Source organism: Micropterus dolomieu, linkage group LG11 (assembly GCF_021292245.1).
Source record: "Micropterus dolomieu isolate WLL.071019.BEF.003 ecotype Adirondacks linkage group LG11, ASM2129224v1, whole genome shotgun sequence".
Lineage (NCBI taxonomy): Eukaryota > Metazoa > Chordata > Actinopteri > Centrarchiformes > Centrarchidae > Micropterus > Micropterus dolomieu.
The window spans coordinates 20,937,443-20,951,953 of NC_060160.1; the positions used below are offsets into that span (position 1 = coordinate 20,937,443).

General features: G+C 44.5%; 2 protein-coding genes across 4 annotated transcripts in view; one reads left to right on the forward strand and one right to left on the reverse strand.

Moving 5' to 3' along the window:
* The window catches only part of runx3 (RUNX family transcription factor 3), a 93,935-nt gene that overhangs the window by 51,056 nt on the left and 28,368 nt on the right, over window positions 1-14,511 (reverse strand). The gene's annotated exons all lie outside the window — the stretch shown is intronic.
* Window positions 270-7,960, forward strand: LOC123979037 (zinc finger homeobox protein 3-like). Of its 3 annotated transcripts, none has more exons than XM_046062752.1 (4): window positions 270-2,762; window positions 2,963-3,542; window positions 6,442-6,938; window positions 7,218-7,960. In XM_046062752.1, the coding sequence occupies exons 1-4, from the start codon at window positions 300-302 to the stop codon at window positions 7,248-7,250; spliced, it is 3,573 nt and encodes a 1,190-aa protein (XP_045918708.1). In that variant the 5' UTR covers window positions 270-299; the 3' UTR covers window positions 7,251-7,960. The 3 variants fall into 3 exon arrangements, with proteins under 3 accessions (XP_045918708.1, XP_045918709.1, XP_045918710.1); XM_046062753.1 differs by having other exon boundaries at window positions 6,445-6,938; XM_046062754.1 differs by having other exon boundaries at window positions 7,215-7,959.

Below are 14,511 nucleotides of genomic sequence, written 5' to 3' on the forward strand. Positions count from 1 at the left end.
ATTATATCTCAGACTTTTGTCTCTCACCCATTGCACCATACATTCAATTTTTTTGTCTTTGAAGGGACCTATACATCGGATTGCTTCCATATTTTCTTTCTGATCTGTTGTTAATATGCATAGTAATATTTTGTAAAATATAGAAATGTACGTTTCCAACATTGCCATGATGAGTTATGTGTGCTTATGTATATGCATGTGTGTTTATATTAAACACCCCAAATACAACAACTTTTTATGTCTCCCAATTTGTGTCTCGGCAGGCCTGGATGCGATGAACGCCTCATGTAGGCATCAGCATGGACAGCTGTGAGTCTCCTGTGGTTTCTGGGACAGACGATGGGCTCGGCTCCTCCCAGCAGCAGCAACCACCACAGCCCTGGAACGATCACTCTAGCTCACAGGTCCCCTGCACCAACCAGGCCCCTTCCCTGGACCCCTTGTCTCTCTCTGCTCCCTACCCTCCTCAATCCCAAAACTCCAGTGACAGGGTGAGAGAACTACACTCACAGCAGCAGCAGCCAAAACAGTCATCACCCCCAGCCCACTGTGATAGCTCTGCCACAGGCCAGCTGCATCCCAGAAGAGAGGGTATTGTAGAAGAAGAGCCAGAGGGAGTGAGCTGTGGCGAAGAGGAAGAATCTGAGGACTTAGATGAAATGGAGATTGACAGCTGTTTCCCAAGTCTTCAACCCTTTCCTGGGGTGCCGATGGCTTCAGGGGGAGGGGGCATGCCCACTCTTCTGAGACATCACCCCACACGACAGCAAGGAGCACCTGAGAGTGGGAGTGAGGAAGGAGAGGAGGAAGAGGAAGAGGAGAGCAGTGATGTGGAGAACCTGGCTGGAGAGATAGTCTACCAGCCAGATGGCTCAGCCTACATTGTAGAGAGCCTCAGTCAGTTGATCCAAAGTGGTGGGGGCATGGTACCCAGCCTGCTTCCCACAAACTCTCTCACCAGTGCGGGGAAACCGGGGGAACCTGCTGGGACTTCATCCTCGGTCTACCCTCACATCATCAACACGTTCCACATAGCCTCGTCCTTCGGGAAGTGGTTTGGCAATTCAGACCAAGGTTTCCCCAATACCTCAACCATGGCAGGCCTCAGCCCTGTCCTGCACAGTTTCCGTGTTTTCGATGTGCGGCACAAAAGCAACAAGGATTACCTGAACAGCGATGGGTCTGCCAAGAAGTCCTGTGTATCCAAAGATGTTCCCAACAACGTGGATTTCTCCAAATTTGATGGGCTTGCCCTATATGGCAAGGGTAAGCCCATTCTCATGTGTTTTATCTGCAAGCTGTCCTTTGGCTATGCGCGTTCCTTTGCCACTCATGCCGTCCATGATCACCGCATGACACTGTGTGAGGACGAGCGGCAGCTGCTAGGGGACAAGCATGCCTCTGCCATCATCCAGGGCATTGGGAAGGATAAAGAGCCCCTCATCAGTTTCCTGGAACCAAAAAACAAGAGCACTCCTCTGCCACCTACCCTGCTTCCCATTAACTCTGGCCAGAGCTTCTATGGCACATTTAGTGGTGTCCATCTGGAGCCTGGAAGCAGCAGCGGGGGAAGTGACACCCTCCTGAACAAAGACTCTGACTCTGGCCTCCAGCAACAACAACAAACCCCGCTAAGCTCAGTCCTCTCTCTTGGAGGGTTGAGCATTCCTAAAGCATCCACTCTTACCTCATCCCCAGGCTCTGCCAAAGACTCCAGTGCCCTGCCGAAACAGGGAGGGGGAACAGAGGAGCCTGCTGGGAAAGAGTTGGCATACAAGGACGAGGATGGGGACACTGAGAGACATGAAAGCAAGGTGCACCTACCGAGCCAGATGGGGGGCTCAGAAGAAGAAGAGGAACTGTTATTAGGGGAAGAGGAAGATGAGGTGGAGGCAGAAAGCTCTGCAGTGGCCTGTGGTGGTAACAGTAGCAGCAGCGGGGGTGAAGTGGGGGAAACAGCTGTCTCAAACCAAAGCATTTCCAAATCTCCTTTATTAATGCCTAGTAGCGCTCTCCAGCCTTCTGCCTGCACCTCTGCAGTCAGTTCCACACTCAACAGCAAAGCCCCTGCTTCCACTTCCTCTGTCAAGAAAGAGGATTCAGCTGCAGACGGTGGGGGGAGGATCTCAGAACTCCCTCTGAGCTTTAACTGCCAGGGGCCCACTGTTCCCATGGCAATGGCGGCAGCTGCCGTCAGAAGGAGCGAGGATGACACTGCTGGCACTTCCTCTTCACCTCGGTCCTCCAATGCTGCTGCTGATGAAAGTGCCAATCGAGATAGTGCCACAGCTCCAGAACCAAATGATTGCCAGGCAGAGGGAGAGGAGGAAAATGGAGCCCTTCTGCACCATCATCACATGCACCACCATCATCTTCACCTCCAGCCTTCATCTCATGGCCACTCCCACCCTATTGCAGGGGGCTCCTGTGACATAACAGGGATGGGCGAGTGTTCACAGAACCATGGGCCTGGTGGCAGCGGAGGAAGTGGGGTAGAATGCCCTAAATGTGACACCGTTCTGGGTTCCTCACGCTCCTTGGGTGGTCACATGACCATGATGCATTCACGCAACTCATGCAAGACACTCAAGTGTCCAAAATGCAACTGGCATTACAAGTACCAGCAGACGTTGGAGGCCCACATGAAAGAGAAGCACCCAGACTCTGGAGGCTCATGTGTGTACTGCAGCAGTGGTCAGAGCCACCCTCGTCTGGCTCGTGGAGAAAGCTATACGTGTGGATACAAACCCTTCCGGTGTGAGGTACGTAGGAAAGAAATGTACTGACGCTCGATTTTATTTAATTTATTTTTTTAAGGGGTTCATTTGAAGTTGTTTTTATAGTGTTGATTTGTTAAGCGATTTAGGCTTATGTAAGTATATATTATAATAAGTATAATATTTAAAAGTAGTGTATGTATCACTTTATTGCAGTTCAAGATAAATTGTCCTGTATTTTCTAGGTGTGTAACTACTCGACCACCACAAAGGGGAACCTAAGCATCCACATGCAGTCAGACAAGCACCTGAACAACATGCAGACACTGCAGAATGGAGGCTCCATTGGCTCTGCACAGGAGCAGGTGTTTGGACATACCCCAGGAGGAGTGGTAGCTGTCCCCTCAGTGACCCAGGCCAGTAGCCATCACCCTCCACACCATCATCCTACACAGTCCTCCGCCCATATGGCTGGACCGTGTGGGGCCCCCTCCCCGACCAAGCCAAAGAGCAAACCTACTTGGCGGTGTGAGGTATGCGACTACGAGACCAATGTGGCACGGAACCTGCGTATCCACATGACCAGCGAGAAGCACATGCACAACATGATGCTACTTCAGCAGAATGTGACTCAGATGCAGCATGGTCGACTTGGCTTGGGAGCCATGCCTTCACCCTCGGAGGCTGAGCTCTACCAATATTACCTGACCCAGAATATGAGCCTTCCACCTGGCCTCAAGATAGACCCAGCTGGAGCTGAGGCACAGTTCCTGATGGGGAGCTTTCATCTGGATCCCAACATGGCCGCCCTGGCCCCCGCACTTGGTGAGCCCCATTTTGCATCTCTTACTCTTAGAAATTCCCCTACTTGCCACATAATCACAAAGTACAGTTCACAGTTATTTCTTTCATGTGGAATCATATTTCAACTTCACCGTCGTGAATCCTACTTCATCCATTTACAGGAACACAGAACATTAAGGTCATTCGCTTTTTTATTGAGATAATAAAACACAAAGTGATGAGCAGGAATATCCACATATTGCCCCCTCTCCACTGCTATGTATATTTTTTTAGTTTTGGGGGCTTTCTCTTGCCCTAAGGTATGCCAGCCCTAGTGAATTAGACATAATTCTGTCATTTTATAAGCAGTGTCACTGACATGAAGAGTGAGAGGTAAAAGAAAGATTATACATTTAAAACAAGTTTACTGGGGGGCTTACCCCAGACCCTTTCATACATCCTCATGGCAGTAGGCCTATCTCAATGCCTTAATCTCACATCCATAGTAAAACTTTCTTGCACACAAAACCAGTCTGCAAATTACTTTAATCTACAAATGTAAAACTATGAAGGTGCCAAGTAGTCCAGAGGTAATTTGTTTTTCCTCTCCCACAGTCCTTAACAGGACATCTAAGTGACACTGTGTTGATGTAATTTTGACTGAATTATGAAGTTCACTTTGTGATACCCAATTTTGCTCACAAAGGTGAGTTGAAGGGCCAAACCTCTATGTTCTCTTCTCCCTGCCCTCCCCCTCAGGCAGCCAGCCTGAGCCTTTTCATGGAATTATTCCCAAACCGCTGCTGAACTTCACCACTGAGATCTCAATTTTTTTCCTACTTTGTAATTGCAGCTATAAATTTTATCTTGGTCAAAGAAGGGAGGTTAGACGGCTCAGCATGGGTAATTCAGCAGCATGGCGGAGTGTTTGGCATGCCAGTTACAACCCCACAGTTTGTACAGACTTGTCTCCAACTGTCGCCAGTTCAAAGACACAAACAAGAATTGATTGCTGTGACTAATTCTTTCTCCCCCTCTTCTGCCATCTGGTTCATTTTCCTGTGAGGTGACTTGTAATAAGCATGTTACAAGGGAGGCAATGATGACACAGTCTGGGGCCATAAACTACAGTGGTGTCATCCTTGGTCACACTTTAAGGAACTCTTAAAGCCATCATACACAAACACTCTGATATTAACTCTAAAGTGTGATACATAAGACTCAGTAAATCTCTTGAGAGAATCTGGCATCACAAGAGATCTCAGACCAAGCAGCTAAAGTGAGAGGTGCTCTTTCATGCCATCACTGTGGATTTTTGACTTCTGAGTGTATTGCTGAAGAGAGATAACAAATGTTGACCTCACATGATCTCAGCCTCCTGGTAATCCTCATTCCCAATACTCAGCCATTGTAGAGAAAGATTTGAGGTGGGTGCGGGATGTGACTTTGTTATTTGGGCTGGTATGTGTTGTCTATCGTATTGTGAAGCAGCACAAAAGACAAGTCAGCTGTTGACTTATAAACATTAGTTTTAGAAAGTTAAAAAACAAAGAATGATGATGTGTAAAAATTCTTCTTTATGAGTCAGAACCTTTTAAGATTTGCCTAGCACTAGCAACCTATAAATCTGGACATGGGTTGACATATATTTTCACAATATTATAGTTTCACTATAAAATAACTTTTAGGAAAACTGTCTACAGCCAGAATTTAGTAAGAAACAGGATCCAGGTCTGTGATAATTCATTGAATCTGCTTAGTAATGGAGCATGAGAGCCAGGTAAAAATTAGAGGTGTAAGGTGCAGTAAAAGTAGGACTAGGATAGCGATTGGGCATGCATGTTTATCTGTGTGTTTGTAAGAGAAAGAGCGTAAGGAGCCATGACTGGGGAGCTGGGTCTGTGTGGGGAGTGATTTCAGAGGGCTTCTCAAAGGTCTCCCTCTCCTGGCTATAAAAACTCAGGTAATGGAGAAAATTCCAAGAGCAGACTGCATACTGCAGCAATAAATAAAAAGGAGCTGCTGGAATTAATTTAGTGTAAAGCCAGGCGGGGTCAAGCCTGCATGCTCAGTCTGGGCAGTGAAAGATTAAAGATCAGCAAGCAGAGGCAAAAACGCCGGCTGCTTACCTCATTTCTTAGCATTAATTTTCAAAGTCAGCCTTCCCAGACTCTATAGACATCAGTTCTGTGATTGGTGTCATAGGATGTGTGCTTTCTGTGTTTTTTTTCCCCTCTCCATTATTTAGACTCAGTACCAAGCAGAATTAATCTGTTAGGTGTCCATACTGATTTAGAGGCAATCTGGAGAGAAAGAAGCAGAAGAATCCAAGCAAAGAAGTGAATTCTTTTATATTATTAGTCGGCGAACAAGGGCGATGGATTTGATTTACAGTAATGTGTGCATGGGAACTCCTTAGTTCTTCACTTATAATAAAATAACTAGGTTTTTCAGTGGAGCTCATGGCTTCTCGAGTTGATTTATAGACAGGCCATGAGTGCGCCAGACCAAACAGGGCAATGTGTATGTTTATTCTCTGGCAGTGTGAGGTTTTGATCCCTATTGAAAAGTCCAGGCTTTCTTCTTTCTCAGCTCAATGCTAGTAAAGCTATAGGCCCATAAATACATACATGCACTTTATCCCCTCCTAGCAATATCATACCGGCAGACAAAGCATGGTTTTTCTAAGTTGAACATCGTTACTTGTTATTCATGATGAGAGTGGCACAACATATGGAAAACACCATGCTCTCTAACTCTAAATAATAAAATAACAATGTACACATCCTAAAGTGAATTACTAATAGATAAAAGAAGTGAACTTAGAAACCTGAACTAGTATTGAGTCTTTGACTGTCTAACATAATGATATATGTATAAAAGCAACCATCTAAATCCCTTTTAACCCTTTTCCTTTCTTCTTTGTGTCCTTGTGTTCTAGTAGGTGGGGAAATCCCTATGGATGTGCGACTGGGCGGTGGCCAGTTGGTGTCTGAAGAACTGATGACCCTGGGAGAAAGTCTGTCACAAACCAGCGATCCCTCCCTCAAGCTCTTTCAGTGTGCTGTGTGCAACCGCTTCACCACTGACAACCTGGATGTGCTTGGCATGCATATGGGAGCTGAACGGAACCTACCAGAAGAGGAGTGGCGTGCTGTGGTGGGCGACTCTCACCAGTGCAAGTTGTGCCACTACACCACTCAGCTCAAGGCCAACTTCCAGCTGCACTGCAAGACAGACAAACATGTGCAAAAGTACCAGCTTGTGGCCCACATCAAAGAGGGGGGCAAAGGCAATGAATGGCGCCTTAAGTGTGTAGCCATAGGTAATCCAGTGCACCTGAAGTGCAATGCCTGCGACTACTACACTAACAGCCTGGAGAAGCTGAGGATGCACACTGTTAATTCCCGCCATGAGGCTAGCCTCAAACTGTACAAGGTTAGTAGTCCTCATGTCCTTTATCAACCCCACCACTCCGGACTTTTTCATGCAGCACAATAGACAACCTGCAATATTATTCCACAATTTACTATATTTTATTATCCAATTTAACTTTGAGTTTTACACAAATGTCAAAATGTGTCCTTAATCCTCTCCTTGCAAATTTGATACTCCTCCACAAGACACAGTAAATGTTCTAGTGGTGCCCACACCATTAAACTAGCTGCTCTACCGAAGCATGAATGATAGCTTTGTTGTGCCTTTCCTTCCCAGTAGTCAAACAGAAGCAGGGCCACACTGCTGCCATGAGAAGAACATGGCAGGGGAATGGTTTGGAGGCTTGGGGTGAATCACTTGGAGACGAATGAAGAAGTGTGAGGAGACAGAGGTTTGGTGCTAATACTCCTCGGAGCGGGAAAGGCTGAATCGTTCTCGACAGCCGTATTGATTTTTGCTGGACTTGGAGCTTCACCTTCTCCTCTAATCATTCCATAATAGCCAATGGATGAACACTCTCCGAACAAATGGCCATAAATCTAACAGGCCTGATTCCACTTAGGTACCTATCCTGTATGTCTGCGGCTTTGGCCACTCTGCGCTTAACCCAAACTGGCATAGCTGCGCATACACACACACACACACACACACACACACACATACACACAACAAAACACAAACAAACGCTGACATCACATATTCCCTGTAAGCCTATACTACATACACATCAACATAATCTAACATTTAACAATGTAATGTGCACTGTCTCCTAGTACATGTTTGTTTTATTTATATTAAGTCCACTTCGATGTCAAGTGTTTGACTCTTAAAAAGTAAAGACACTTTTATATTTGTATTTTAGTATATTATGGTATTACTACTTTTGGAAAGGAGGTAATAAAATGCATGTCAAAATGTGCTGCTTCAAGCTTTGTGCTTTAAAGCATGTTTAAAAACTAACTAATATTCTGTTTTAAAATAAAATATTAAACATACATTTATGCTGAAATAACAGTAAAAGAGAGAAATACATTTTTAGTGTTTTGTGAACGGGGAAGGTGTGGTGCAGGGCTCCTAGTACAGCTGTTAAAGGGGACACAGGAGGTGTCAAAGGGAAAGGGTAGTTTGGCTTGTCAGTCTATGGTTTGCACCAGGACAATATAGATGTATACAAATACAAAAATGCAACATAATCTGTGAATGTGTTGAGTCAGTTGTGAGACAGCAGAAAAGCAGAGTAAGATATCCTCGTGTCATCCTCTCCTAGTCTTAGCTGCTGGACTTACTGGCCCACATTCCAATGACAGTCTTACATTAGAACAAAATGGAGAGGCTCTGGCATACACTCTTCCTCACACCTTCGGAGGGAGAGACTTTGTCTCGCAGGATAGGGTACAATTTATATTATATTATCTTTGTGCTTTCCGCTTTGCTGTGACCCAAAAAGGCAAAAGAGAAACCTATATTTTCTCCTTTTTTTTTTTTTTTTTTTCCCCATGCAAGTTTTTAAGAAAGAAGAGACATGTGTCACACTGCTGCTCAGGCTGTGGGGGATTAAATATGTAAAACACATCCAGGCATGATCATTTTTTATGACTTAAGCCTCTTAAAATGGCTCCATATTTCTTAAAACCAATTGATCTTCTGAGTAAGACTGGGTGTGCATTTGTCCAGAAATTACCTGCTCTCTCAACCCGAGAACATTGCTGTCCACATAAGCTGTCCTCATCCCAGACACTGTTCAAAAACAGAGATGTTCATAAGTTGACAAGAATTATTAATATTTTATGACTCACAAATGTGATTAGGGGACAACAAGTACATGCTTGTGAGGCCTCTTGGCAGCACTGACTCCCCACTTGACAATGTCATGGTCTTCGTACCGCGTTCGATTTACTGTCCTGCTAGAGATACTGACAGGCAGAAACCCACAGTGGCCCACAAGTCTGTAAACCTAACTTGGTATATTATGCAAAGACGAAAAAAGGAACATCACCATTCATTTATTCCTCCCCAAAGAAATCTGATGCAAATAGCACCATTTCTAACCTTTTTGGGGAGAAAATAAATCATCAAGTCAGCATAAACAGGCTGTAAGATGTGGGAGATGCTTGGGACACTTCACCCAAATCAAACTGGTTTGCATTAAACAGGCCCTTTGTGTGCACAGCTCCATATAAATTGGAGCCTGTAATTACTGGAATTAAAAAGGAAGGTTTAAACTGAGGGCTAAGCTGGATGGGATAATTTGAGAGTCTGTGGTATGCGGCCCATATTAGGGCTTTCTAAAAATATCACCCCCACCACCCCATGTATTGGAATGTTCCAAAAGACCACAGAAAGATCCAGCAAGTCATCCTGACCACACTGACCACCACACAGTGGGGGGTGATGCTGTCTTCCCCTGTGTGCTGTGTTCTCAGTTGAGAGATACCCATTCGGAGCGTTGTGTGTTCGGCCAACACACTCCTGTGCTCTGGAGCTAACTTTCACCTTCTTTTCCCATGAACCATTGGGTTTTCAGTGGCTCTGATGATAGCACGATGGTCACTCCTAAACACAAGCAGATGGGTTGCAGTATCCAGATCACTGAAATGTTAGTGTACTGAATGTTTTTAGAATATGTAGCTCTCCCCTGAGACTCTCTTTTCATCTTGCACAAACCCAGCTTTCATTCTCATTTTGCAGTTAGCCACGTACAATATGTGAACATGATAGCCCTTATACCACTAGCAGGAGGCCTCAGGGCTTGGGTATGTGTTAGTGTGGAGGTGAGATGAGTGGAACTAATCCAGCTCCCAGGCCCTGGCTGCCCTGGCTAGACAAAATGGGTGGGGCCTAACCAGGCCCAGCCACAGGCCTCAGCTTCCAGTCAACAGTTGGGGGAAAGGGGGAGGAGCATGGGGGGTTAGCTGGCTACCTTCCTTGTCTCGGGGGCCGGTGCAATCGTCGGTAATTGAGATTGATTGGATGTTATTTTTCCTCTTGCAAATGTAGTCCATTAGCTTGGCACATGCATAATCAGTTTAGAGCGCAGTTAGCCGAATGTAATCATGTTCCTCGGTGTCTGCAAGCACAAAATCCACTCCAGATGCCGCTTGGCCATGGAAAGAAAAGGAGAAAGTGCCGTCACTATCAAATGGGAATCTTTAACCAAGAAAGTCCTGACACCCCTCCCTCTGTCCTTGTTCTGCTCTATTGAGCACACACATAACTGTACAAATGTTTCTCTCTGCCATACACACACAGTCCCATCCAATGTCTGTTCCTTGGTGATGGGAAACAGCCTTTGATCATATGTTCTGCACATTGAACTGCACTAACATAGTGTTAAGTGGAGCCCAGTGGCTGGCCCATTAACCAACACAATACATCTCTATCTAGCGTGGAGTTACTGCTCTTGTTTTACCCTTCAGTGCAATCCAGAAGAATCACTGAACACTGCAGAGAGCAAATAATCACAATTAAACCTAATAGAGGAAAAGAGGTAGTAATGTAAATGAAGGTATTAGTGGTTACACGAAAATGCATTAAGGTGTTTCGCTGATGATCCTGCTCAGCAGAAGACTAGCTTCTGAGTCTCAGGAATGCAAGACACAATGATCTCTCCCCATAAATACCAGGACTGACTCCAATCCTCTTGGACTATACAATAGTTTGTATTTGGGGTACATCCACAAAATAGGTTATAATTGTGTTCCAGCTCTAAAATAATATGCAATTAAATAAAGTGTATTTTGGACTCATCCTGGAGATCGGTCCTAGTGACGGATGGCTGATTTTTAGCATTCCAGATGAGTTTTCAGATTTCTGCACATCGATAGGATTATTATGGAATCTTGTTACCCCTCTCTACTGTGATAGGGTCAGCGCTTCAATGTCTTATTCCTCTCCTCAACCCCTCAACTTTTCTGTGATGTCCCAGTTGTGCATGATGTTTTTTGGTGGTAGTGTAGTCAGATGAAAGAGCCCAAATTGTCACTCTGGCCAATGTCAAAACAAGCAGGTATTGTGAGATGTCCTCTAGCTAAATGATGTCTAGTGGGCGCCTGGCTTTACCCACTCACCCACCACACATTTCTAAAAGGAGGGGGAGGAAGAGGATGGAGAGACAGACAGGGTGGGGGGGACAGGAGGGTTGGAAGGATAGATACTCTGCTAATTATCATGGCTACCCTATGATTGTTCAGTAATAGTGCTCAGTGGGAAAGGTTGCAGCAGTTCCAGGAAGAGCTGAGCTCTGATTTACTGGTACTGCCGCTCTAATAAAGCGCTCCATGCACATCCTGGGAGACAGCCCATTCTCTCCTTTCACATGCACAAGCGTGTGAATGCACACACAAACACACACACACACACACACACACACACACACACACACAGCAATCTTGTAATCTAAAGTGCCAGCAGATGACAACATAGGGCTCATGAAATGCATCATTTTAATTGCTTATAGAAGTTCTCATAATTCGGTACAAGTGATATACATGTGATCAAAGGCATAATGTCACACTAGGGAAGTATTTAAATTCTGTATGGGCCTCTGTAACACCTCCTCAGTCAACACAGTCATGATCCTGAACCCCAGTTACCCTCTTTGTGTCAGTAGTTGCCTGCAGGGTGTTGAACTCTAGTGTCCTACTTCGAACAGATCTCAGTTACTGTGAGGAGTGAATAGAACAAGGAAGGAGTGGCATACATCAGTAAGTAAGAGTGGATTGGAGAGAGGGGCTGTCAGGCAAGTGGAAGGGGGAGGGGCTAGGAGGGCTTAGTGTTTGGCAATGTGCAAGAATTTCACAACTCCTCTAGCTCCCACACTTTGAGAAGGCCGGGGAAAGGGTCGGGCTTTGACCCGTTGCACAGCTGCTGCTGCTGTTGCTGCTGCTGTTGTTGATTGTATGTGCAACTGCCCTACTGTGGGTGTTGCTTGGACTTACAAAGTGACAGTGAAAGAGAGCGAAATAGGGGAAGCAGAATGCTGGTCTTCCCCCCCACCTCTTTTTTCAGTGGCTGTTTACCACAATTGCCAAAGTTTAAAGGGGCCCAGTGCATTACCGACCTGGTTGTCCATCCTGGGTCTGCGTTGCGTCACACAGAGCTATTGGAGGATTAAAGAAAGGATAGAGATGATGTCTTACATTATCAGTAGGCAGTTGGAGATCCTTGGTCATTGTGTTAATGATTGTTTGTCTGTATTTTTTGTTTTGTTTTTGGACAATAGTATAGCAGAGCACACTCCTGCTAATGTTCTAAGGATCTGCTTAAGGTTAAATATCTTTAATCGATAATGCTGGAAAACTAAACATTCCTCTCAGCTAAATCCTCTGTCTGTGTCCCCCATCCGGATGTTGTACTCTTAGTTCTTGGCTTGTTAGAAGTCCCTTGCTCCTCACTTAAAAGCAAAGTACTGTTAATGTTATTGTCTACCCACTGATTATCTTATTAAATCAACAGATCTAGCTCCCACAAAAAAAGAACAAATAAAGCATTCAAGGCTTAAATTTGTCTTTACATTTTGTAATTATGACAAAAGGTAAGATTCCTTTAAAGTTGAGGATGTCACAACTTCTTGCAACAACCAGAGTATCTCTGTATCCAATTCATGTTATACTCTATGCTCTGGCTGCTTCTGTCTTGTCAGGATGATATTAGAGAGATCACTCGTGGGCCTGTCTTTTTACTACCTCCACTGCAAAGATGCCACAAAGACAGTATTCCTTTTGCCTTTTCTTAAAAAAGCCCTGTTTAAGATTCATGTTATCAGCAGCCTCTACAATTTCCTCTGAACTTATGTATTTGGTAGTCAAACTGCAGTAAAATGAGTTGTCATGTAGGGTGACGGTCATTACATTTACATGCACTCAAATAATTTTTTTTTTTTTTTACGATGAATACCCACATTGAAGTGATTGATAAAGGCATTCATGTTTTGCAATAACCAAACTTCCCTGGAATTATGTGTGGTGTCCTTCAGGCTCACAAGAAAAAATTATAGTATAGTAGCATCATTAATAATACTCTTACTATGCGCTGTTTCTTATAGTTTTAGTTGTAATATAAAGGCTCCTGCAAGTGGTTTGAAACAAAAAACAAAAAAACTCAGACTTAGTTGCTCATATATTTAGATGCAAACAATATGTCTGGCTATCATGACTTGAATGAAGCATCTCACAGGTCTTTTTGCTCAACTGGTCAATACATCTGCCAACCTTTAGCCACCGCACGTGAAAGACTAACAGCAGCAATTGACAGGTAAACACTGCTTTGATGAGGCCAGATGTAGGCTCCTGTGAATCTTTGTAGCTCCTAAGCTGAAGGGATGGAGAGAGTGAAGCAGGCAGGCTTACCGGCTCTTTGCCGTCAATACATCAGTGGCTAAGCCACCAGATTAATGGCCTCCGAGTGGTCAGGGCCACAAAACTACTCAGCTTGGAGGTCTGTGTTCAATGGAGCTGTACATGAAGGCAAGGTAGGGTGAAGAGACAGATGAGGAGAGGGGAGGAGGTCTTAGGTACCAGGATGAGCACACAGGGACCTCTAGTCTGTTTTGGTTTGGCCGACGGAGTAGAGTCTCGGGACAGATAAATTTTATAGGATGATGGATATGTGGCCCTGGCTGTTGTTTAATTTCCTATGCCTTGTAATCTTCCACTTGTAAGTCCAAAATTATGTTTGAGTAGCTAAACACACTATTATAAGCAGTATATATTATATACATATATTTTTAATTGAAGAAATGTGCATTTGAGAGTTCTTTATGTAATTGCACAACCTGTTGGCTTTGTTTTTTGTTGGAAGGCAGCTGGATTCAAACCTATGCTTGATTTACAGTACTGCAGCCATTTAAATTGCTCCTAAGTGTGCAGAGCACACGCTGCCTTTGTTTTACCTAGGGTTTTTTTGTTTTAACAAATCTGCCCCTAAGGTCTTTCCATTTTGTGGTGCATCGATTACTGTTGGATTACAGAACTTCAGCAATTTCTCGCCTGGATTTCACTGGCTGTTTGTTGTTAGTGATGGGTCAGCATGCTCTCCTCAAAACAGTCTATTTTGAATTGGTTATGTTGTGCTAAATCTGATGTGAAGTTGTCTGTGCAGTGAAAAGTCCTCCTCACCCCTCTCTGACCACTGTCAAGCCTTGAGTGAAAATTAACCTTCCACCAGTTTCCTGAGGACCACATTCTGGCGTAGAATTTTTATTTGAAACAGTGGGGCCTCAGAAGCCTTTCCTATAGTGCCAAAAGAGAATAGCCGTCTCTTCCTGAACTTCACGGCGCTGGTTGTCCATCCATGTTTTGCGTAATTGCTGTGTGCTAGAGTTCAGGGTTAGAACTGGGAGCTGTAAATCTATCAGTGTTATGCAGACAATGTTTTCTCCAGATGTAGAAGAAAAGATTTCATCCTTTTGTAATTAAGCGGTGCAGCCCAGGGTGTCATGCTTTTTTTTATTGGGGGCCCTGGAAAAGATCATTTTGCACCTTGTTTTCTCATCATGCCTTTTATTCTTCAATATAAAAAATGGATAAAATGGAAAGATGAAAATGAAAAACGAAGCAGAGAATAGAATCTCTTG